The 26,269-nt window shown below is 37.9% G+C and overlaps 2 protein-coding genes across 2 annotated transcripts in view; both read right to left on the bottom strand.

Moving 5' to 3' along the window:
- dnah9l (dynein, axonemal, heavy polypeptide 9 like) overlaps positions 1–13,849 on the bottom strand; it is a 65,162-nt gene extending 51,313 nt beyond the window's left edge. Inside the window, exons 1-17 of the mRNA XM_041263754.1 lie at positions 13,607–13,849; positions 13,164–13,265; positions 12,569–12,759; positions 11,865–12,036; positions 11,634–11,733; positions 11,123–11,334; positions 10,549–10,782; positions 10,016–10,183; positions 6,766–6,882; positions 6,308–6,445; positions 5,813–5,937; positions 5,017–5,212; positions 4,380–4,484; positions 2,783–3,175; positions 1,966–2,298; positions 1,403–1,657; positions 714–883 (exon numbers count right to left, since the gene is read on the bottom strand). Of these exons, the coding sequence (XP_041119688.1) occupies positions 714–883; positions 1,403–1,657; positions 1,966–2,298; positions 2,783–3,175; positions 4,380–4,484; positions 5,017–5,212; positions 5,813–5,937; positions 6,308–6,445; positions 6,766–6,882; positions 10,016–10,183; positions 10,549–10,782; positions 11,123–11,334; positions 11,634–11,733; positions 11,865–12,036; positions 12,569–12,759; positions 13,164–13,265; positions 13,607–13,849 (3,254 nt within the window). The remainder of the gene's footprint in view (positions 1–713; positions 884–1,402; positions 1,658–1,965; positions 2,299–2,782; positions 3,176–4,379; positions 4,485–5,016; positions 5,213–5,812; positions 5,938–6,307; positions 6,446–6,765; positions 6,883–10,015; positions 10,184–10,548; positions 10,783–11,122; positions 11,335–11,633; positions 11,734–11,864; positions 12,037–12,568; positions 12,760–13,163; positions 13,266–13,606) is intronic.
- Positions 13,850–17,933: 4,084 nt separating this feature from the next.
- LOC121323037 (transcription factor Sp3-like) lies at positions 17,934–25,869 on the bottom strand. The gene is made up of 7 exons (XM_041263755.1): positions 25,710–25,869; positions 25,323–25,420; positions 25,039–25,134; positions 22,099–23,467; positions 20,721–20,910; positions 20,124–20,320; positions 17,934–18,259 (listed from the first exon to the last, which is right to left on the bottom strand). Exons 1-7 carry the CDS (start codon positions 25,714–25,716, stop codon positions 17,934–17,936), a joined length of 2,283 nt encoding a protein of 760 aa, XP_041119689.1. The 5' UTR covers positions 25,717–25,869.
- Between the last annotated feature and the right edge of the window lie 400 nt (positions 25,870–26,269).

The raw sequence follows: 26,269 nt of genomic DNA on the forward strand, positions 1-26,269 counted from the left end.
CTAATGAATCTATTAAAAACTGCCCACACTGTCAATGTAATGATCATTTTGTGGGTGAAACAGTACGAAACAAAAAGGGAGCGATTTGATCAACCTATACCCTGCCGAGATAAACTGTGGTTTTATTGGAGCATTTTACAGCACAAAGGAATCATCCAATTCGGGGAGATTCCTTAGTGCTATAAATGCTCAAATAAAATCCAGCTGTGACTCCCGGCATAAAACACACTCACACACACACACACACACACACACACACACTCCTTAGTGTCTGTATTTATATATCCATTATAATAGGCCTGTCTTTGCTCGTATGATAACCGATTGTGAATGTTGCTGGAGAAAAGCATGAAAGGAGGCAAGTAGGAATAGAGATATTTAATTAGAATACATTTATTGGGATTTATTTTACATTTTGTTCTTCATTAATATCATCCTTTGTACAGTTTTCATATACAGTAGTATATAATTGTCTATAAAATGAATACCGGTACATTAAATGCCATGCTGTTACATCTCTATATTGCACATGTAAGACTAATGAAATCATGGGATTGTGAGAGCTCTAATGAAAGTCAAACTGAGCACACCACTGCAGGACACCTGCATTGCACCAAGGAAACTAGGAAACACAATGGTTTAAGCTGCAGAAGTAGACTGCTTTATCAAGAGTAGTTTTTTCAATCATAATTTGGTAATCAGCTTTGCATTACCTGTCATTAACGTGATCCAGCAGGTGCTCCTTGAACATCCAGCTCCATTTCTTTATCACATTCATCAACGAGACCTTAAACGGTTTGACGTCTACTTGGAACCAACCGTTGAACACTTTCTTGTCATCAAACATTTTCACTTTCATGTATAAGGTTTCGAACATGTTTATCTAAGAATCAGAACGATATAATAATAGTTGCACAGCCAAAAGAAGAAATACATACACATCTTGCTGTACAAAAATGAAAGGACCAACCCTGGTAGTTCAGTTTTTCAGGTTGGGTTTAAGGGCACAAACAGTACACAAAAAACAAACAAACTGTGAAATATATATTTCCTTAAAGAAACACATTTAAAGTGTTTGAAGCAAAGAATGACCCGGTAAATCTAACCAGTTAGGGTACCCTTCTTTGCTAAGGTAACAACACAGACATGTACCACTGTATTTTGTCAAAATGTGTTAAAATATTTGCAATAAATAAACTACCACTTCTGTTAATTGTAGGGAGGTATACAACATTTACCTGGACAATTTAATAATTGGAGCAAATACCACAGCTTATTCTCCTGACCCAGTGGGGTGCCTTATTGCTATTATAGAAGTTGTCAAGTTTTGATTTTGGAATTGTTTTTCACATTTATATTGTCCATCACTAAAGATGCCACTCAGAACGCTGGTCATGATTACCTGCTCTTTAAAGTGTTGTAGCTGTGGTGCACTCTTCGAAAGTTCATAGTCTGCATACAGTTCCATCTCCTCTGTACTGAGAACATGGCCATATAAAATAAATTGCTGCATGAATTCATTCCTGTCATCCATCCACAAGTAGCTGTAGCTGCAGAAGGTGTTTTGAAACTCCTTGACTTTGACAATAACACTCTTTACTCTATTCAAAATGATCTGAGAAAGCTCAGCTAATTCAACCAAGTGGTCTATATCAGCCTTAATAGAAAAAGAAAAAAGAAGAACATTTGCTTGTAAAGGTCAGTCTGAATATTGGGTGCTCTTATAAGTATACATGAGTAAGACAAAATTTCATAATAACAGTATTTGCTTAGAACATCTTCCTCCTTAAAATCTCAGTTAATAGCAGATCACAAATCACACGTGTCGCTGAAGGCTTTAACTGACACTTATTCCTTCAGCTATTATTAGCATGACAAGACCAATTACCCACACTATATTAACGTTATGTTGGGTTAAATTAGTCACACATTTCAAACTGCATGCAATACTAGTTAGGTGAATACCTGATAGGTGTTCTTCCCAGTGTCTTGAGCTACTCGATGTATGAAAGAAGCAGTCTTAAAGATATCTTTGACCATCCCGTCAATGATGTCATAAGCATTAACATGTATTCCAAAGTCTAAGGGAGGCTTAAAAGTCATCTCACTGCCATTAAGTACCAACTGCACCTCAAATAAAGGGGCGATATTCAAAGCAGTGTCAGTGTTCTCAATTAAGTATTGGAGAGAGCCTCTGATAGCGTGGATGAGCCCATCTAAAACCATGCTGTCGATATACTCTGTGTACTCTCTCCATTCAGCAGATCCTGGATCAGCAGCAAACAACTTCTGATTCTCCTGTTTCAGATAAAGAATTTCATTAGTGTAATTGGATATATCACCTCTATTACAGCACTATAAAATGACAGATGATGTTATATACAAAATGAGTGAGGTTTCCAATATTCGTTCAATCCCTGGGTTCACTTTTTTTCAGATTGGCTGCAGAAGATCCTGATGACAATTGAGTCATCTTGTTTGGTCATCTAAGCCTCAGTTCTAGGTCTCCAGAGCAGTAACTGCAGACACCAACTGTATTATATCTTCTTTTGCTACCACAATTTACCACATCTGCCTTTTCCAAAAATAGTGCACATATAAAAAAGGCACTTTAATGTGTTGTGCTCTATAATCATACAAAAACTGTTTGTACATGTTTTATGTTTACTTCTATTAAGCTTTTCATTCTAAAATGTTAAGGGAGCATCTACAAAACACACAGACTCCCTAGCAAGGGGTCGTTAATAAATTACATTAGGACTACATCATGAAGATGTCTTACTTCAACGAGCTGATGAATATTTTTTCCGGTTTCTTGGATCATATTGTAAAGCTTGCCCATCCTCTCGTCTTTATCACTGAAGCTAAGCAGGCCGTTCTGATTGTTTTTTCTGGTCACAAATGGAGTGTCGTTTAAGCGGTGCATCAAGGCTCGGATTGCTTCCACGTTGCTCTTGGCTTTCTGAACTCTGCTGTCCACACTCTGGATGAGATCTCTAGTTTGCTGAATGTATTCCCACAGGTCATCATTTTGCCAAGTTAGCACCTCAAGTGCAGGTTTAAGCTGCTGTTTAATGTTTTCCATTTCACTGCCTATCAGATGGAGCTCCACTTCCAGAATGATACTTTGCAGTCTATTGTACCACTTTGATATCAGATATAGGGTCCCAGTATACTAATGCATTTAAAGCAGGATCCAAAGAAATTAGGCAAAAACATAAATTAATTAATAATTAATTAATAATCAAGAAATGCACTCAAATATAAAAATCTAATTGAACCATGCAGCATTAAAATACATTTTCTTTGGACCACATAGCACAGCCCTTTGGTAAAGGTGGGGTTTTCTACTGCTATTAAAACAATGGACCGATGTGAGAAATAGCAAAATAAAATAAAAGACAAGGGTGACAAAAAAACTAGGTACACACAATGAAACAGAAAAACAAGCAGAATAGGCAAATACTGTACACTTGTCACCCCTTTTTAATGAGCTGGAGTACAGAGGCACACTGACAAAATAGACTTGTTTAAAGTAACGTGCACGGGTGCACATGCCAGTGGATTTCTGGGTCTGTGAACAATGGATTAGATTCAAGTGCTTCAGTCATAAATTCAATGCAGTAACCCACATGGTGCCCAACTGCCCATAGCCTAGAATTACCCCCAAGGGAATAAGATCTAATTCCATGTGTGATGGAGGAGCGCCAAAGGAAAAATAATATATTAGGTGCGACTCCAAAGGTCAAAGCCATACTTTAGCAGCAGGCAAAAGTGAGTAAAACTGCAGTCTCACTGCGTCAGAAGTGTGTATAATAATTTGTTTCAAATAATAAACAAACAAGCTAACCAACAACCAAATACAAAAGTAAATAAGGAATCCACAGTTGCTCATCCAGTAAAGGCACTAACATGCTGGAGTGCAGGGCGAATCATGCAAGATTATCTGCTACAGAGTTGCTGATTTTGGCCGAGGACCCACAGGGCTTAGAAAGGAAATCAACTGGGCACAGTTCACCTCATCACCCTTCAGTTATCCTTACTGGACAAACTCCAAAGCATTCAGCATGCCTCTAATAGATCTAAAGGGTTAACAGGGTTGTAAACAACTTGCCTAACTGTATTCTGTACTTGGTATTAATTAAAACCAAATTATTTGCTTTTAATGAGATGAAATGGAGGGAATGATGACGAAAAAAAAACACTGCACTGGTACACCCCTCATGACATCCTACGTAGACAAGATATAAACAACCACTGCGGTGACAAGACAAAAAAGGACCAGCTATAATATAGAACACACAGCAAGCATGCAGTACAGCGTGATTTTCCACTTAACAATGCATACATCCATTGATAATACGAATGAAGAAATTTACCATATGAAGCGTCTCCCTCTTTGAATACAAATGAAGAGCAATCTTTGGTATATTGTGGTGTTTCAGCATCCCTAGATACTTCACTTCACGAAGCACAGAAGAAAGCTATGAAAGAAAGGAATACAACTGATAATTTGTTTGCATTTTTATTATTAACAGTTCAAATATATCCACATCAACTACTATTTTGAAAAGTATAACTCAATGTTTGGAAACCAAATGTACCAAACCAAGCATGTCTTGGGGAATTTGTGATGCATTTTCAACTTGTTTTTTGGTTATATCATGGTATCTCAATAAGACTGAATGGAGCAAAAAAGTAGGATTGCAGTCAAGGTGTGACTGGGTGTCTTCCGGATCCAAAGCTTTTGAAACCTGCAGCCAGTTACTGTACATCTGTGTAACTGGGAACCACAATAAATTGTTGGTCATTACACATCAGTTTTTTTTCTGACTTACATAAACCAAATCTCAAAAATACACAATTTGTTTGTCCATTTTGCTGAACCATAGAAAAAAAAAAATACATAACTGTACTAACTAGGCCTTACTTTAAATAGCTAATGTTTATTTCAGGTTTTATAACTTTAACAGAAATAGTTCTCAGTAAATTATGTCTTATATATTAGTTACTTACAGAAGGGTCAAAGTTTGTTTCATATAATCCAGTCTCCAGATCTTGCTTCAGCAATGGCTGGTTTAGGTTTGAGCTGCAGTGCACATCCAGGCACTCTGTCCATGAAGTGTAGACCTCTTCATCATGCTGATCCAGCAGGTCCAAAATATTCTCACATTTTTTAAAAACAAGGTCAGCTTCACTCGTCTCTAAAGATCTGAAATCACACCCAAATACAAAGCACATTTACTGGACGCTTTTCAATGCATCCTAAAGCAGATACTGTGGTGGGAATAGGCTATTCATTATTTCTACTAAACTTCAGGCAATTTAGTGCATGCACAACCCTTAAACTAGCGCCATTTTACTGACATTTTTCAAAGTGATTTGTTTTGATGGGATAACCAGGGATAACCAGATCAACTTCAACAACCACTACTGAGCAGGTGCCTGACAACTCCAGGCAGACTTCCCAGGCTGGGCCCTTTGCTTCCAGGCTTCAGGATATAATGCAAGTTGCTTGGGTTCAAGAGGTGAAAAGAAGCAAATAGCTTGGCAGTGGGAATGGAGGTTGCCCACTGATACTGTCCTCCTGATAGGTAAGCACTTGTTCATGCTTCAATCATGTGACCGTTGCCAAATATAATTTCTTGTCCTGACAGTTGGATTGTTCTCAATGATGGTGCTTTTCACCAGTCTTTAGTGAGCTGCAGCAGCAATGGAACATTTCAATGGGGCATTTCAAACTGGGTGGGAAAAACAGGGTTAAAATTCATAAAAGACATTCAAGGAAAAAAAAAAACAACAGAATACCTACACATGACTTATGTGTCTGAAATTATTTTGGTGGCTAAGGATCCTTTCACGCATCTCCTGGGACCATTTCAAGTTGCCTGCAATTGCTGGCATATTTTTACTGAGAATGGCACAACCACTGTGTAGCTAGAAGGAAATAAAAACACACCTATGAAATTCAGAGAAAGTAATTTTTTATAGAACAATACGATCACATATCAGCTTCTGGAATCTTCCAATTGCTGTGTCTCCTCTATGTTATGTGATTGTCATTCTCCCATGACTCCACAAATTGAGAACAAGATACTGGTGATTTAAATTATAACCACGAACTGAGATACCACTGCACTTAACATATTTGTTTTTTGGTCCTTTATTCTGTTTTACTTGAATCACGTCCTTTGTCTCCATTTATATATCTGATACTATAAAACTACAATTACTTTGCATGTGATAAAATGACAGCATTACACACAATGCAATGTACACTGACAAACAGAATCAGGAAACTACTTACTTTTTCTCTTTGACTGTCAAAGATTTGCCGGCAGCAGCTCATCTCCGCCTCAAACATATTAAGTAGGACAACGTAGTTTGGAGAAAAGAGTTTGTTGATGGCTGGCCTCTCCAACAGTGTGCCAAATATTTGCAAAAGCTATCAAAAACAATCATGTCTTTGAACACATAGTTGGAACACAACATTTCTTGTGGTAAAAAAAAAATGCAATCAATTAAATCGGTAGGACTTTTGTTGACGGCAGTTTTGACATTTACAGAATATAAAGCTGGAAGTTATTCATGTGGTATTGTAAAAGCATGCATACCACAAAGATGAAACTAAATTACCTTGAAAGTCAAACAAATATATATGTTTTGTCATCTCTGCAATGACTATGCGTCTGACAGCTGTCCACTCTGCACAGTCAATTCTACAGCAAGTAATGATACTGCAAATGGAAAGAAAATTGTCTTTACCTTAAAGGCAGACTCCAGTCCTCTTGAGTCTTGAAATGCGAGGTTAAGCACAGTTCCTAGTCGCTGATCAAAATCCTTGTGTTGTTCAATGAATCGGGTGTAATCGGTGAGAAAATCCTGTATAGATTACAGTTTTCATCAGTAACTGTGGAAGATAATATGTACATCCCACACATTCACCGAGAGTGTGTCTGCATTCATGCATATTACCTGCAACAATCCTGGCAGGAGAATATAAACCGAGGGTATTGTAGTTGCAAACCCAAAGCACAATGAAGCAATACTGGACATGTTTTAGAGTAAATTTCATACTCCGAGAATGGCAGCCTGCTGTGGTGTATTTGATGGACAGCTAATATCACTACACTGGGTAATTTAGCAGGGAATTTTGCGTGAGTACTTTCCATTTCATGGAAAAGGTTATATTTCAGATAATGCTGGGCATTGGGTGTGGGGTGTGTGGAAAGGAATATTAATTGCAATGTTATTTTAAAACGTGACAGTGTTGTCTATGGTAACAGGATAATAAAGAAGACTACAACATCCTGCTTACAGAAGAATTAAACTGTTTATGAAACACTGTTTTCCATCTGGAGGACAAAAAAAACAGTTTTGTGTACTTGTTTTCCCTGAGGTTAGGGGGGGTATTAAAACAACGGTCAAAAAAGCTTTGAGAGGAAAAAAAAAAAAAAAAAAAACAGTAATGTGTGGGTTAAAGCTTAAAAAGAGAATATAATGTAGTTCTCTGCAAAAAATATATTTTTTTGCAGAAATTTTAAAATGTATGATTTCACAAAGAGTTCAAAGAAGAAGATTGTCGGCCGACAATTTGAACTTATTAACAGCCACGACATTGTTTTTAATTGCACACAGTAAACTATCCACTATGCTTTGAAGTACTGTAGATAACCCAGTATCCACCCTCAAGTTTCAAAACCTGTCTGCCATTTTAAAGTTTACTTTCATCCAGACAGCTCTCTAAGCAATGTTGACAAATAATGACAGCAAACAGGACAAAGAAACCCAGAGCACAGAACCACAAACTACCAATACTAAGTTTGCAAAATAGGTGGTTTTCAGATCCACAGATAATGGTTCACCTTGGCTAACATAGCCGGCTTCCTCAATGTCAACAGACCTGCTCCTGGTGCATCACGGCTCCTGTCTTGCTGGGACGCTGGAGGGGGTCATTAAATTGTCTGAAGATATTTGGTGGAAATAAAATCACTGACCTACTCTAAAATTGGCCATATTATGTAGACCGAAGAATATCAGGGTATTGAACAGAGACCTGCTGTGCCTCCTTTTTGTACGAGTTACCTGGTCTGTGTTTGTCTTTTTCAATAGATTAAGGGCATAAAACATTGACAGAACTTTGTATAAAGTGAAGTACACTGTAAACATCAGGATTGGTTTAGAACAGGATTTACTCATAGAGCAACCCACTGATACTCCATTTTCAAGACATGTGAATACAGTGTAAAGAGATAGAAAGAAAATATGAATTACATATAATATCAGTTTTCAACCATTACAAACTGTAGTGATATTGCTATGTTCAGCATTATAGTGCATTCAACTGCATCTAAACCACACTGCTGTTCTTTCTCACAATGTATTCCCCTTCACTTCTTTCCACTTCCACAAACACAGTTGATTATCACACACGACAGGTATCAGTTCTTTGCTTATAAAATGACGGTACATTCATGGAAAACGGTACTGCTCAAGGGATATGAGTGGTGTCTGAAATTAGGTATCAGGGGAAATCAAAATGAGCCTCATTTCTGAAGATATTTGGTGCCTTTTTGAAAAAAATAACACAAGAAATAATTTCAGGAGAATTGTTTTCATTACCGGAGTTTTGGGATGTCACATAATCCCTATGGTGCTTTCACATTGTAGCAGATGAGCTGTGGAGAATGTTTTTGTAATACTGCAATGCTGCAGTGTACAGAGCTGTGTGTACCTCCTTTAACGTTATCATTATGTTTATGTATATTGCACATAATTGGAAATAAAAAAAAGAATATTATATGTAGTTAAACTGAAACAAAAGTCGAGCCATTTAAGAAAAATAAATATATAAAAAAGCTGTCAGTCAATCCAGTGTCATGTCTCTAGGTTATGTGGTTTATTACAGCTAAAACTGTACAGGTGCCCATAAACGAACACCACTATAACCAACAGGAAGTCCCTGGCCAGCAGTCTACTGTTTCTACTTCCACAAGCCACTGGCCCCTCACCAGGAGGAGCATTTTGACTGGCCTGCCTTCCTTCCTTCCTTCCTTTCTTCCTTCCTTCCTTCTGAAACCAGGCTGTTATTAAGAGCGGTGCAATCTAGTTTCATAGTACTTTGTATAACTGATCTTAAAGAAATTTTAAAGTACTGTGCACAGACAAAACCACTGTTTAGTGGTAAATAAACAGGGCTACTTATTAATTAAACAGCCAGGCCGGTGTGGACATGGAGGAATAACTACCCTTATGCACTAAACCCTATAAGATGTCTAAAACATGTATTTTTGTAATACTTTAAGCTATCAGCCATATGTTAGAATTATTACAATTTAAAAACCGAACTGGATGCTAGACACTATGTGACTTCCAAACCATTCACTAAATGCTTAACTGTATTGCAGTTACACACAGTAAGTATGCATATTACATAGTAAAAACAAGCACCAAGTAACAAAGCTGTAGCATCGACAGTCCAACTTTCTTCTTAAAATGTACATTGTCTATGCAGTAAAAGATGGGTGGATTTTAACATTTTCACCTCAACCATTTCCTTCAAAAGCCTGTCAATTTTGTATAGATTTCTGCAGATGTGGTTCAGAGGGCATCACTCTACCTCCTGCTGTTGCTGAGATAGGAAGGTTTAAAAAAACAGCACACTGTGAAGAAACAACGGAGTACCTTATACTAAAAAGAACACATTTCCTTGGCAATTACAAAGTAATATAGCCTATTGATTAACTCTATATAGCTTTTGTATTACAATTATATTTTGAATGCTGTGCCATTTAAATGCTATAAAATTACTGTATGTCTGTAACTTAATGGTTTATATTAGTTTGCATGCTTTGTTTTACTTTATTGCTCTGTTAAAGATCATTCATTTTTTTCTGCAGTTTTTCTGTAGATAAATATACCAGTTGCCAGGGTTACAGCAATGTACAAATATGAATGTGAATGCTATTTTTTTAAAGGCTAAACCAGTGATATAAAAAGGAAACTTTTCCATTACCAGATTCTCGTTATCCAGAGGATTGTATTTCCTTTCTCGCAGGATCCTCCACCCATCATGGAATTCCTCTTTCATGCCGTACACCATTTCACTGAGAATCTTTCCCCGGGATCCCCCGATCTCGATCTTCTCCAGTTTGAGGAAGTCGAGAGCTGATGCAAATAGCTCCTGCAAAGCATCACATTCCATCCACTGAATCAATACTTTGGTGATCACCATTAAAGCTATAATGGGGAAGGGGCTTTAACTCATCTTCCACGGGTTGCAACTGGTTAGCAAATAAAATATAATACAGTGGAACTACCTTTAACAAAACCCTTTAATTCAAACGAATACCTTATTTCTAAACTGGAGGACGGGTCCCACAGCATTTTACACAAGTTTAAAAAAAAAAAAATTGTCAAAACACTAATATAAAAGCTCTTTGTCCTCTGATAAGTTTGAACAAAATGGTTCAATTGCAGTAGCACTGCATGTCTTTTCATAAACTGAAATGAGTTAATACATTATTATACAGCACTCATCGTATTTACCTCAATCTTCAGCAGCCGGTCAAGGATCCTGTCAGTTCGTGCAAAAACGAGATTTGTAGGGAAGTCCCACTGTTTCACTTCTTCCCCTTCTCTGTAATATCGGCTCATCTTGTCTTTGTGCTGAAAGAAAGACTTCTTAAAGCTTTTCAATGTCTGTATGGTTTGTTGCACTTTCTCGATTCCTTCTTCAGGTTCCATTTTAAAAAGCTCTTCAGGAATCAGGTATGCAAATGCCTAGGAAGACAACAAAGGCCAGATTTTCTTTATTTTACTTGCTTGCACTCTAATGTCAACTTAATTTTATGGGAGACCCAAAAAAATACTGGCATCACCTGGCATATATATATATATTATATATATATATATATATATATATATATATATATATATATATATATATACACACACACACACCTTTGTTCCATTTCTGAACAAAATGCTATTCATGGCAACTTACTTTTAACCAAGCTTTCCACAGAAGGTTGACTTGCATTTTTCAATTCTGTTATAGTGTAGCTCAAATAATAGGTAGCTTGTACCATAAAATAAGTAGGTTGCTGACAATACTTCATACCCGTTCGATCAGCAGATTGCAAAACTCCTGCTGCAAGACAACGATTCTGGGTGGAACACAATAGTATTTGGAATGGCTCCAGATCAGGCAGAGGGTGTGGAAGAGAGGGGCTATGAGAACTTCAATGCCTGTAAAAGTACATTCTTCAAAGTAGGCAATGTGATGTTTCAAGGGTCTAAGATGTAGCTCTATGCACTCTGCCTCTGAAACAGCTAGAAACATAAAAAGGAAACGTTATTATAAAATATTATCTCAATATTCTTTATTCTTTACTTTGTTCTTCAAACGAATGTCACAGATATAAATCAGAAATATCCACACCTGCCTGCTTCTGACTGGGATCTCATCTAATTTTAGTCCGGCATAATTCATTTTGTTTGCTTTAAGATTCACTCTCAGTACAGATGACCTACCGTCCCCACACAGTCAATTTGCTCAGAAGAGATTCATTTGATATTTAGAGTTTTACAGTTTTGACAATTTCAGAAAGGCATAGTGAGTGTGATTTTACCTTCATCCACTTTCAAGATAATTTCTTTAAAGGTTGCATAGTAGCTGCTTTTTATCTTTTTCAAGATTTCTATTATCTTAACCACTTTTGGGTTCTGTATCTGTGAAAAGAAAAAGTAAATTATATATATATATATACTGTTACAGCTCTATTCTCTTAGACACCATCTTCAAATGGATGAAACCTTATCTGTTCTGCTTAACATTATAAAACTGTAAATAAGAAATTTACCTGTTTTTGAATTCCAACTAAGTTCTCTTTTTGTATTACCCAGAACTCTATCTCAGCAGAAGGCCCAGGATTCTCCCCTTCTAAAAGTGCTTGGCTTGAGTCTTTCTTCAAGATGTCAGAGATTTGCTGTGTCCACTGGATCACCATGGTCTCAATTGAATACAGCAATGCTCTGTCAATGTGTGGTGTTCTGGAGCTGATAAACAACATGCATGGATTACAAATTTGTAGATCAATGTCACAGTCATTTTACATAATCGTCAATAAACTTACAGTTCATTTCACTGAAGGAGATTGATGTTTTTTGGCTTGGGGGTATGTCCACACATTCAAGGTTTATCTAGCAAGGTTTATCCAGCACCAAGCAATTCTGAATGTTGATTTAACTGCTTCTAACTAAACCAAGTTTGGTTCATTATTAGTTTAGCGTGAATGAACAGGAATGCTTTGTAAAACCAAGTTGTTGCATATTGTAAATTTAATATGTAGTATATCATATCATACTACTTGAAACAGTAACCGTGTTCTGTGTTTTATTCTCCATGGATTTCTGAATATACACGTTATTTGTTTATTTGTCTAAGCAAAACTAAAAAAAAAAAAAACACTTGTGGAATTAGATTCCAATAACACTAATAAAATAATCACAGTGTCTTGCTAACCAAACTACTGTAAGCTGTGGTCCTTATTTGGACACCACCTACTTGTCAAAAGCGTCCGGTTCTTCAGATCTCTCTATGCACAGCGGCAGTGGCAGCAAGGTCCTTCCTTCAGCCAGGCCTCGCAGCATGATGAATTTACTTTTTAATTTTTCAACATGTTTCCTAATGTCTTCTGAAACCACCCGGGGCCAGCCAGCATGGTTATTTATGTTGGCCAAAATAGGAACCACAACCTTTAAAAACAACGCATGAGAACATATGCATTAAAACCAACAGCACAGACAACAGAGATTTATTATGCATCACCTCCCAGCATGCAATGATCAGATCCTTAGTTCATATCAGGTAGCTAATAAAAGTTCATACAGCAGGTCAGCATAGAGGCTTTAAAGAGGAGGAAGTAAATGAAATAGCTTTGCATGAATCTGATACAATATGAGGTTAAAGAAAGCTCTCAGTTTGCATGTCTATTGCACTGAAACATACGAATAATCTCAGCTGTGTGTTCCAGTCAAAGCATACGAGTTGTTAGAGGGTTTTGTATGTAAAATGGCCCATTTCATTAACTTACTAGAAGAACAATTTACCAGTATGTTTCCCATACTGTATAATACAGGTGTTTTTGCTTTATGATTACCTCATTGATGAGAACTGGTAATTGCTCCAAGGGCAGGCAAGATACTTCTCCAAACCCAAGCTCATTTTTGAAATTAGTCTTGGATATTTTCATACAGCCACTCTTCAAAATGCAGAGCAATTTTGTTTTCAAAGAAACAGAATTCTTGAAAGAGAATATAAATTATTTCCACAACACAAATCATGATTGAATTATGTCCACGGCACCACTTGTAAAACAAAAACGGTATATAACAATTTAGGCTGAAACATGACTTTATTTGTAGTCTAAAAGTCAGCAAGTTCAACCTTTTAACCACAAAACCAATGGTTTAGCTTTAAGGTTCTGCCTCACCAGTACACAAACTGCACAGATACTGCAAGTCCATAATATTTAATCTTTATATTAAGCAGTGTTCTCCCTAAACAACACACTATTTCATTAGTCCCATTTACAGCTCTCACCTGTCCATCAACATACAGAGTTCCTCCTGGGCCGGTGAACAGAATGAGATGATCATATTCTTTTTGATCCAGGAAGTCTATCAAAAGTTTCTGGTGTTCCTCGGCAGCTATGAACCGATTCCATTTATCAGTTTTCACACGAAGGGATGTGAACACCTGCTCTCTCAGAAAATCAATCCTTTCATCAGTGGCTGCATTTGTTTTGAGAGGTTCCAGCAAAGGTCTGATGTTAGTTTCGGCCATAGTAATACACTTCCCTTCATGGAGTATAACAAGGACATAAAATGTTTTTTTGTTTGTTTTTTTTTTTTTTTAATACTTATGTAAAACTTATGTATATATAGGAGGCTACCTAACTATTAACATGAAAATAATAAACCTTAATACTGTTCCCCATTACACTTCATCAAGCATTTCTCTTCAGTTGTTGGCCTAATTGCTCCCACACATATTGGTCCACAATTACTGTGAATTGCTTTTGTATGAAATATGTTTGCAATTATACCACAAGGAAGAAGTTTATGTACTGTATGAAAAGAAAAAAAAGTTAAATATTAAAAGCTTTTCTCTTACAGGATAAAAAAAAAACAAAACCGAAATACCTGACTATGGTCCGCTGGCTTGTCTCTCAGAATAAGCAATCGATACATAAAAACCTGGGTATTTTCAGATGGCCCGACAAGGAAAATGAAATGCCTTCTCGTGACAGGCTGTGCGACACTGACAGGTACCCGTCTGACTGCAAGATATGCAGTGCTATCACGGTCAGCTGCAACATGCTGCACACCTGTTTGTACTGCAACCTGATCACACCCAAGGCCTCCTGGCAAGCTCCACCATCCATCTCATTGAGAAATATATATGGGGTGTATCAATTATGCAATAGAAGTAGTCCCACTTTGATATAGTGCCACCACCATATGGCTTTGCAATATGTGTTGGGATCCCTCCCATATTTACCTTATGGACAAGTTTACAATACATGTAGAGAAAAGTGAATAGTCCTAACCAATTTGGTTGGCCTAGAAATCTTTTGCCTTAATTTGGTGTTTTAACTCACTGGCTTTACAAATACTTGTTTTTATTTCACAGCAGAGTGAACAGCGTTTTACACATACATTATAACCACACTGTTATATATACCAATCATATGTTAACTACAATCAATTCCATTTGTGGTGTTTTCTGATATAGTTATTTTTATGTGTGCATACATACCATCCACTCCTGGTTAGTAAATTACCATCACATTAAGTTTTGTATTGGTTGAAATAATATAATTGTGAATGTGAACCAATTTTAGGCATTGTGTACTTTTAAACTAAACTTTCCAAAATATTGCCGACTTATTATATGGACCGATGTGCATACTCTCAATTAATTAGACTAATTAACTTACAAGTAAATGACAATTCCGTAACAGAGTTCATTAACTCAGAAACTATAATTCCATGTTCGTTATATGCTATTGTGTTACATTATAATTAATTAGACACAAATAGCTTATGCAAATGAGATTGATTAAAAAATGGACAAGTCCTTTAACTTTATAGGCAATATTCTTTCATTTGCAACACATGGGTGTCCATCAGGCCTGACGAACGGCTGAAAATAAAAAACAATACATAAATATATATTTATAATGATAGCGAATCTTTCAGAATAGGCATTACTTCAAGACAAAAATCAAGACAGGAACGCTGTAACACCTGACAAAAAATGTGGTTTCATAAGAAATGACACCTTTTGATGTTTATACCAGCATTTTACACACAACTTGCAGGGGAAATTGCAGTATTTTGGTCCACTGCTCTAAAATAATTTACATAATCCTCATTTATCTGAATGCTACCAAACCGTGAGTTGTAAGAAATAATTTATATGTTTGTAAAATAAATGACAGCTGAATATTCATTTGTGACTTTAGCTTCTTGTGCAATTCTGTTTTTTATTTAATTTTAAATAACGGTTTACTTCTCTGCATGTTGCCAAGTAAATATTTTAATAAAATCACGCATCCACGCATGAAACAAAAAAAAAAGCCGTCCTTGCTGAACTTTGCAGGAGTCCAGATGTGCTTACTACTTACCTTTAACCAAGGATTTGTGGAACCAGATGCAGTCCCCAGATTGAGCTGAATAACTGCCAATAAACAGTGGTAACACTCCTTAACACAGCCAAACACTTACAAATACCAAGATTTTGGATCTATTACCATTAACAAAAACACATATTGTCCATGTAGCAAAAATAATAACAAGTAAAAAATAAAATAAAAAACTCAGTACTTACCACCTATATATTTGTATATTATTTAAATGAGGTAAGTCGTTTTTATGAAGGACATATAAATCATATAATAGGTTTACTCCATCAGCAAAATATAGACGTCGTTTATCGCATTCATATATATATATATAATATTATATATTATATATATATATATATATATATATATATAATATATATCCAATCACTTAGGTAATCCATACTGACGAATTAAAGTTAATTAATACGTGCAATGTAAATAACTAAGTGAACAAAATACTAATTAATATAAAATTAAAAGTTAAAATAGTGTTTTATTAGTGACACTTAATATATTTCAAAATACATGAAGGTAGTTTCTGAATCTGAGGTGGCCCTAAAGGTTACAATATTTTAAAATTGCATTGTGTCTTTTTTTTTTTTTTTTTTTTTTTTTTAGGTAATCTATGGAAACTGGCATAATTACCCCAGTAGCAAGATTGTATAGCACTTGTAAATTTACCTTTTTTTTTTTTTTTTTTTTTTTTGAAATATAACACGACATAACTGTATAATGATGGCAGAAACAATTGTTGTTATTTTATACACACACACACACACACACACACACAAAAACACAAAAATACTAACATATTTTGACAGAGTGCATATACTACAAAGACTTTTCAGGGCAGTATTTAAAAAAAAAAAAATGAATAAAAAGAATATACAAACTGTTAAACTCAGGCTTATTAGTAAACACATAACATTCACAATAAATATGGGTTCTCTCCAGTTAAAAGTTATCATTACTATGATTACTGACATGATTGTGCAGTCCTAATGAAATGGCATCTGTTGGATATTTTACAGATAATTTCGCAAAGCCATTTAAAGACCTTTACACACAAAGTACCTGGACACAGTATCTCAGAAATGGTGGCTGCATAATTATCTTTTGGTCCGTCACGTGATAAATTGTTATTGTTTATAATAACAAACTAGCACCAGCCTGCAAACCCTGCAGAAAATGGATTGTGCTACTTGTGTTTTGACTTTATTGCATGATAGTCTTTAAAAAATATATTTTAAATTAAACAAAATTGGCAAATTAAACCTTTATCATGGCTTTTTATAAATGATTCATACTTTAATTGAGTTCCACTGGAAAATGAAGTTTTACAAAAGTAACACACTTAATATTGTACATATTTAAAATGTAATTAAAATAACGAGTTTTTGATACAACAAAACCAGTTTACTAAGTAAAGCCTACTATAAATAGCTTTTGCTGCAAGTTATGTATATTAAAACGTAAGATCAACAGAATTACAAGAAAAAATACAAAAAACTTTTAATTACATGATTGTTTCCTTTTGCAAACTACCTTAAGTTCCAATTAACAGGTAGCAAAACTCCAAATGCTAAGCAAATTCAGACAAGCGTGTATCAATTACAGAACATAATCAAAAAAGAAAACTGCAGGAAAACTTAAGCTGTGCAAAAAAGCAGCTTAATATAGACATGACACATCTGAACTGCTCACACATCCCAGTACAACCTGGACCACCACAAGATCTGAGGCTGATCATTTTCATGAATGCTTGGTTTACAGGAATCTGAACAGCGGAAGGATTCATCCCTACCCTCACTGTACTTTAATTTGCAAAATACGCACACCTACAATATCCCTATAAAATATCTTTAGCTGGCCAAACTCCCATTTCAATCATTTTTTTGTACCCTTCTTGTCATATTACAAATACATTTTTCAGAACGATTACACATGAACAGTAGCTAAAACCACATGCAACTCCACCATTGTATACTACACAATATGATACAAAATAAGGCATTTCAGTGTGTATTGTAACCACATTAATGTTTTGTTGTTTTTTTTTTTTTTTTTTTTTTTTTTTGCCCATCGGTAAAAAGACTGCTAAGGAACATAAACTGATCATTCGTTCTTTATAAATTTATATATATATATATATATATATATATATATATATATATATATATATAAATATTATTTTCTTGTGCTGGCTATTTGTTCAAATAATAACATTAAGTATGATGATCACCCTCGAGCCACTGTAAGCATGGCAGCCACTGTGACGAGCTGTAAAGGTATTTCTGAATTGGAAAGAATCTCTTGAGTGCTGCTGTTTGTGGAATTCACAGTCCCAATCGCCTGCAGCGAGCCTGGCTGGATGTTGGTAAGGATGAGGGTAGTTCCGCCTGCTGTAATAATGTTATCAGAGGACGCTGTTGCTTCCACTGTTGCCATAACTGTACTGCTGGAGTTAATGCCCTTTTTGTTTTGATGGGTTTTAATATGCTTGGCAAGATGGTCGCTTCGCATAAAACGTTTGGAACACTCCGGGCAGACAAACTTCTTCTCACCTGTCGCAGGAAGAATTGAATGAATTTGAAAAGCATCAACAATATGAACTGGAAGGAAAAACAAAAAATCACCAAATGTAACATCTGTGCTGTTTCCCAGGGTGAAGTTCAATAAGACTTGCACACATAGGGCATTCAGTTACATGAATTGAGATATATACTAACATTCTGGAGAGCTGTACTGAATCTATTGGACAGGGAATTGCGAGGGGCATGAATACTGTACTTATTGATTCAACCTATTACATGTGAAAGCTCACACAAACCATTACACAGGCACCACAAATGTCACCCTTGCAATACATAAAACATTTAATAAAAGTGAACTACAGTGACGCATCCCTGCCACACTTTACATGCTGGATAAAAATAGAGGCCTGTATGCACATGGAAAAATATGCTGCAAGCTTCAGACAGGTGCCTTCAGACACTGTACCCCAGATTCTTTCACTAACGTGTGCTAAAATGTACATGTGTACAGACTCTTCCACTACATCCCCACCATAATATTTTACCATATTAATCACACAATTACTGTGATCAGATACTGTGTTGGTTATTTTTAGACTTGTGTCTCACAGGAGTGTGACCATTAGAATTGATGACAAACACAAGCATCCTATAGCAGTGTTTCAAAACCACTCGGTCAGAGGTTGTTAGGATATAAATGATGTACAATGGGGGCACCCTGGTGGCATCTTGTGACTTCAGTTATCACAACACTGAGCAAGAGAACTTGTGATTCTTGGATCTAAATCTAGAAGTAATTGTTTATCAACTTTATCTCCTATACTTTTGCAATCCATGTGTAATAGAATCTCATAAAGCACGGTACTCATAGCAAGATCACACAGCCTAAATGAAGGACGTTGTGAGTGGTATCATTTTGTAATACTTTTTGGCTCTTTTTTTTGTTTAACCTGTTCAAGTGTGTCACCATTCATATAAAGGTTTAAAATATATTATTCAGTAACATATTCTTCATTGTGTCAATTGGTGAAAACATCTTAGAATCTACTGGTTTATTTTACTGTTCTCCACTAGGAATAAAATGAAATCATCTTTAACCCTTAACCAAATTTCAAAACACAGATTTAATGTAAAGGTTGCACTCCTTGCCACAACAGTGTTTACAACAAATGCTCATGCAAAGTGTAATCAAATGAGGGCAAGTGAGTCAGAATACATTTAAAGTAGCCAAGGGATGAGTTGGTGCCTGTGTATCTATAGCAGACTTCATCCCAACTGAAGGAGTCAGACGTAGACCTGCTACAGTATGCACAGGCCTCCTCAACTAATCCCCTATGCATCTCGTGGGGGAAATAGCTTTGCCGATTCATACTCACACACGCACAGAAACCTGCCTGTGTGCGGTCTTCTGCGTCTCTGTACTCACACACGCACAGAAACCTACCTGTGTGCGTTCTTCTGCGTCTCTGTACTCACACACGCACAGAAACCTACCTGTGTGCGTTCTTCTGCGTCTCTGTACTCACACACGCACAGAAACCTACCTGTGTGCGTTCTTCTGCGTCTCTGTACTCACACACGCACAGAAACCTACCTGTGTGCGTTCTTCTGCGTCTCTGTACTCACACACGCACAGAAACCTACCTGTGTGCGTTCTTCTGCGTCTCTGTACTCACACACGCACAGAAACCTACCTGTGTGCGTTCTTCTGCGTCTCTGTACTCACACATGCACAGAAACCTACCTGTGTGCGTTCTTCTGCGTCTCTGTACTCACACATGCACAGAAACCTACCTGTGTGCGTTCTTCTGCGTCTCTGTACTCACACATGCACAGAAACCTACCTGTGTGCGTTCTTCTGCGTCTCTGTACTCACACATGCACAGAAACCTACCTGTGTGCGTTCTTCTGTGTCTTTGTAGCTCGTCACTGCGAGTGAATCTTTTGCCACAAAACATCCAAGTACAAACAAAGGGCCGCTCGCCGGAGTGCCAGCGCAGGTGGGCCCTCAGGTGTGACGTCTTTCCATAAACCTTCCCACAGCCAGGAATGTGACAGATGTGCTGCTTCTTCTTTCCCAGGGTTGAACCCCTGAAAACACCAAAGAAGTGCCAACAGTCTTCATTCATGTTAAATCTCCTAGTCTTCATTCTATACTTTAGCCTCATTATACACTTGTACAAAAGTCCACAAATTACACAAGTACTTTCTCGTGCAAACCAAGGTGTTAAAATCCACATCGTACCTTTTTATTAGCACTAGCAACAGTACCGCTGACCCCTTTTATTTTTTATCTGTGTTTAAAATCCAGTTATCAGTTTGCAAGCCCTACTTCAGGCAGTCTTAGACTTATACTTTGTCAGTCCTTTCACCTTGGCAATGTGAAATTTACTCCACACCTCCAATGTCTTTTCTGTCACTAACCAACCTGCTGCTTCACCCAGTTTGGTACCAATACACTGCCCTCCCTCAGTTACTGTGCTCAGCTTACCTTCCTCCAGCCTCCTTGCAGTTAGGGCAGGTGCAGGCCACTCTCCGCAGCCTCTTCCCTTCCTGACTCTGTTGGTCTACTTCCTCATCCACCATCTGCACCCTCAAATGGGACAGGTCGCTGGTGTTGAGGGTCGAGTCGCTGCTCAGCTGCCATTCCTCAGTGTCTGGCTCTTCTTTTATTTGAATATCTGACAACAAAAACACTCCTTACTGGCCAACAAACAGTCTCATCACCAGATAACACAGTCCAAACACGTTCTACTGCTGGGATTAATGCCTTTGTTAAAGAAACTCAAACAGGGATTTCCTGACAGCACAACTGGACCAACAAGAGATGGAAATAAAACACAGTAAAATGTGCTTAGCATCAAGTACGAGCTCATTTAGTCACACATGGGTTTTACTATTCTCAGTTGTTCTAATTAAACTCAGGTGTAACAAGCTCACTGAGCACTGACTCAAATCATTATACAATGGGGACCAGATTTGTATCCCTTCCAAACAACATCCCAGATAAACAAACTATTTATGCAAGAGCAAAGAGAAAAAACGACATGCTTTTACAGACACTCTGGCTCGACCACAAGTGTGTTCTTAACCCTGCCTCTTAATTTCTTAAACTTGACCAGGCACTGTGCCAAGAGCGTGCAATTACACAAAAACACACACTTCCTGTAACAGAGACAGCACATCCCACAAGGCTTTGTTTACTCCCTGGGATCGTGTTTTCGTTATTCAATTCGTGAATGACAGCAGGCAGAGGTAAGGAGGAAGCAGCACAATAAACTCATGCAGATTGCAAAAATTTAAATGACAAAAAGTTATGAACCTCAGCGATGAACCTTGCCAGACACTTCGCTAGATAGATAAATAAAAACTACACAATTATAAATCTAATTACACCAGCTTTTAGCTTAATCTGAAATGACTGATAGACCTTAAGGAAGCTCTGTACAGTGCTTGATTAGCATTGTGGCTAAAACCTATACATCTCTGGAGGCCTGGGTTGCAAATTAAATATGTTTGGTGGTCTTAACATTGCAGTCATTAGACAGCAGCCCACAGTGAAAACACCACACAAAATTCTGCACTGGCACCTTTGCGGACGGTCCCTTCAGGTTTGGCTTGAGGACGCCCGCACATTGCCACTGCTTGCGACCTTTGTATATAAATATCCATGCCATAGCCAATGCAAGATCTGGACATAAACCATATATCAAACATGAAGTGAAAATTATACTACAGGACTCCAAATCCTCTTGTACTATTGTTGGTTATCAGTGATGCCCACTGTAGCAGATTCTTAAAAAAAGTTCACGCAAATATGACTGTTTTACAATGCTTAATTTTAAAACATGTGGAAAAGACATACACACCTGCAGGGCTGCTTGTGTCTTCAGTCTGCTGAAATTGAATTCCAGAGGACGTTATAGAATTCACTGTGACAGTCTGCAGATTTGGAATCTGGCCTGTGCTGATTGGAGTGGATCCAAGGTTTCCACCTTGCCCAAGAGAGAGCGTCTGCACGGGGGCCAGTGTGATCTGCTGGCTGGAGGGGTTTTGGATCTGTATATTCTGCACGTTCTGCACACCCTGCACCTGGAAAGTCTGCCATTGGATCTGTCCAGAAGGGGTCAGCATCTGTGCCTGTATCAAAAAAGTTGTCCCTGGATTGAGCAGCTGTAAGTTCTGCAGAGCTTGCTGAGAAATGGTTTGACCTGTGGTCTGAACCCCCTGCATTTGCTGCTGTGGGATGCCCTGGACAATCTGGACTTCACTGGTGGTCTGTGGCTGCGCCTGCTGAAGCTGTATAATGGACTGTGCAGAGGAGACTTGAATATTTTGCATCTGGGTCTGGTCGTGATGACTCGTCTGAATGTAGTTTCCCTGAAGTTGTGAAGCATCTGCCTGGTCGTTGGTGGAGACTGAAGTACTTGAAGTTTGCTGCAGAACACCTGTACCGTCTATTGTTGCATGCAGCTGCGAGGACGACGTTGTTGGCACATACATGTCTTGATTAGTGTTGGACTCGTGAACAGATAGCGTTTGTGACATTTGCTCACCAGTGTTTTCACAATTATCTGAGGTATCCATGGCTTGTGGCACCATGGGCAAGTTGATCAGCTGACCGTCAGCGGTCATACCTGTAGCAATAGTCTGTGCAGTCCCTGAGAGTCCAAGGGAATCCAGATCAACGCTGTTTATTGGTACAAAGGTAATATTTCCAGGCAATCCGACAGGCACATTAGTAACAACTTGACCTTGGTTGTTATAGGTAGAACCACCTAGAGAAACACCTTGAATCTGTACAGAGCCGTCTGAATGCTGAACTTGGCTAGCTTGTGTCATGAGGTTCTGACTGTTTGTCAGGATGTTGGCGGATGATGTTCCAGCAGAAGTTGTAGTACAATCGGGCAATATCTGAAAGTGCCCTGTAGCATCCTGACTCAAAGATGCATTTTCTACACCAGACGTCGGGAAGCCCAACTGTACCTGTTGCCCATCTGCAGTGTGAATGTGTGGAATCACTTGGTAATGTATATTAGGCAATGCACCGCCAGAAGCATCTGTTCCTGAAGTCACAAAGATCTGTTGGTTTTGCAAAACATACTGTCCATTTGATGTTACTATCCCTGCATTTGGAATCGGTAGTAAGCCAGGTTCTTCTTTTATTGTTGCATTAGGAGTCAAGACTTCCCATCTATTTGATGTCCCTGTTAACTGTACAGAAGCCAGATCGGAAAGCTAAAAAAAGGGCAAAAAACAAATGGAAAACTGGGTTTACATCTTTAAAAAGTGAACTGTTCAAGCATGGATTATTAGTGAGTTAGCTATACACAGTAATCCCTTGCCAACCGCTAACCGCAGAATTCATGTTACACGGTTTTCCTTTTATATACCAATTTGCCAACCGCAGCATACAGATTTGTGTATACGCTTTTTTCACGGAAACATATGACGCTTCCGCACCATCCTGTGTATTTTTACGCGTTCCCATCTCGCCAGCATCTCCCCCTTCCAGCATCATCTTTCGCTTCGTCTCCTGTACTAGTCATAGTAGTATGCGCATGCGGTCTCATTGTCACAATTGTCACCAGTCAACAACATCCCGGCCTTCAACTCTAAGGATTCAAGGTAAATAAAACATTACTTTTTATTAAGTTATAATTTTATTACTTTTACATGTTACATTACCCAGTATGTTATAGTATTTGCATTGTTTTTATGTTACTGTGTTTTTTATTTGTGTTTAGTGAAGGAAAATGCAACTTAGAGAGGCTTTGATAAGTGTAACCACGGCCGTGGAGAACCTAACCCCCTATTTCCCATAAGCTCTAGTATTTACCAACCGCGGTTTTGCAGCCACGGGGTTTTTCAAGAACGAAACCCCAGCGGTTGGCGAGGGATTACTGTATTAAGATTTCTAATGCACATAATGTTTCAGTTGATTATTCAACTGAGATGCACAGTAGTCAAAGTATTTTTTTTTTTGGTTAAGAACTCATTTTTCAACATTTCTGCTTGCTCTTTAACTGCCAAGTGAATCAAACTTTGCTTTGGACTTCAACAGGCAAGTGCTAAATCACAGAAAGCCTCTGGTCTAGATTCTACATTTGTTGTAAAAATGATTTAGCCATTTGCTATCCTCCCATAACAAATATAGCTTAACAATACCACCTCCAAAGCAGACCCAAACTGGCAAAAAAAAAGAACACTGCACATTTTGTTTTTTAAACTATTTGTGTATATTAGTTTCAAAAACAATTTCCAGCAATTCACAAAATAATTCTCATTGGCAGGACACATGCCACACAACAAAAATAAATGGAATACCAAGGGTTAATGTAAAACATTTATTATTATTTCTCCAAGAACTGCAATTGAACAGAATCGCATGAAACACATTATGAATTTGAATAACTGTATTAAGAGGTGAAGTTATGGGGCATAGGGACACCCTGTGGGGCGCTAGATTGAACCATTTGCTAAATGAAAAGCTGACCAAACCACTTCCGGTTTTAAAAAAAAAAAAAAAAAAAAAACACAATTTCGGGGTAAAAATAAAAAAGAACAAAAATGCATCCGGATGTGTGTTGCAACTTTGGACATTAATCAACAGCCACCCAGGCCTTATGTGTAATAAAGATGTTGTGACCATACCGCATATACCGAGTCAGAGGCAGCGTTTGGGAGGCAGCATTGCATTGTGCAGCTGAAGAAGCAGGCCGTGCATTTCACGCTGCAGTGCATGAGCACAAGAAGGGCCTGCTGGTTCTGGTTCTGGTTCGGCCCCAGTTCGAGTAGCGGTGACTTACCACGCTAGCGGCAGCACTGCTATCCTCCTCTGCCGATGGCGACCCGATCTTGCTGCAGGTAGCTGCCAGCAGAGCGAGCGGTGACGGCTGAGTGTCCTACCCACAATGGGCGGGTTTAAAAACAAGAAAGTGGGTGGCCGTTAGTCCAGAGCATACACAGGAAGTACGACTCTTTTTTTTTTTTTTAACATCAAATTTTAAAACGTGTGAACTTCACAAAAATACTATGCAATTACAACAACCCTGGCAGAAGAGAAAGAAAGGGGCCAAGCTTGAGAAACTACCTGGTTTCCTGCGCCGCTGCCGTGCTGCAGATACTCGTTCTGACTGCTGTCCACGTCTAAGGCAGCCATTTCCTCTTGTTTCACTGGCTTTTCTGGGGCTACAGGGAGAGACAGAGAGGGAAACAGATCAAAACAAATCAATTATGTTCATTTTCCCGCTTGCATAAAACACACAAAACAGAAGATAAACTACACACAAACGCCACTAACTCGCACATTAACGCCCGCCCGGAGCGATTCGGCAAAGATTTCCGTGAAATTTGCTAAAAGGTTTACTTTAGCGTTTAAATTGTAACTGCTGTCTTTTGCTTCTGAAAAGATTAGACTTGCAGGGTTGAACAAACTCACCGGCGATGCTGTGTTTGAATCAGTTTAAATGTTACGTACCAGTCATAGCATAAAAAAGGTATAAATCAGGAGCTTTTCGATTTATTTAAACCCCTAACATGATTATTTTAATCAAAGGCGGGCTGCGATCGCTGATTCGAGTCGATTTTTTTCTATTTTGATTGACGGTGCGGGAAACAGAAAAGGTGGGGCTTCCAGGCTTGATTGTAAAGTGTGCGTCACTTACAGGAAGTCCCGCCGTTCTTCTTCAAGTCGATTGGATGCCACATTTGTCTTCCCGGGTCATATGTGGCCAGATGTCCTGTCAGTCTTCTTGCAGGGTCTCGGTGTTTCCTGTTTGTTTCTGCTACAAGGAGCTCATAGGGAATATAACTGTGTACTGCATGCACTTCATCCCAGGAAGTGCAGAAACGAGCAGTTTGGCCATTGGAATGTTCTAAGAATTTGTTTTTATTTTTTATGACCAGTGCAATCTCATTCAACGCGTTTTGCTGTGCACAGGTTGCTCCAGAGAAACGTTAGATTTAATTTAAGTACGTTCGTGCACTATTATTGTAAGCCAATTTACGTAAGAAAATGTTTCCCACCCGTTCTCATGT

Source organism: Polyodon spathula, chromosome 11 (genome assembly GCF_017654505.1).
Source record: "Polyodon spathula isolate WHYD16114869_AA chromosome 11, ASM1765450v1, whole genome shotgun sequence".
NCBI classification, from domain to species: domain Eukaryota; kingdom Metazoa; phylum Chordata; class Actinopteri; order Acipenseriformes; family Polyodontidae; genus Polyodon; species Polyodon spathula.

What these genes read in the sequence shown, in the direction of transcription:
- LOC121323037 (XM_041263755.1), bottom strand. An exon ending in GCAGTGCTGCCGCTAGCGTG is followed by an intron (nt 23,468 to 25,038) that starts GTAAGTCACCGC and finishes CCCTTTTTTTAG; the next exon opens with CTTTCCGATCTGGCTTCTGT. An exon ending in TGCAAGGAGGCTGGAGGAAG is followed by an intron (nt 20,321 to 20,720) that starts GTAAGCTGAGCA and finishes TGGTGTTTTCAG; the next exon opens with GGGTTCAACCCTGGGAAAGA.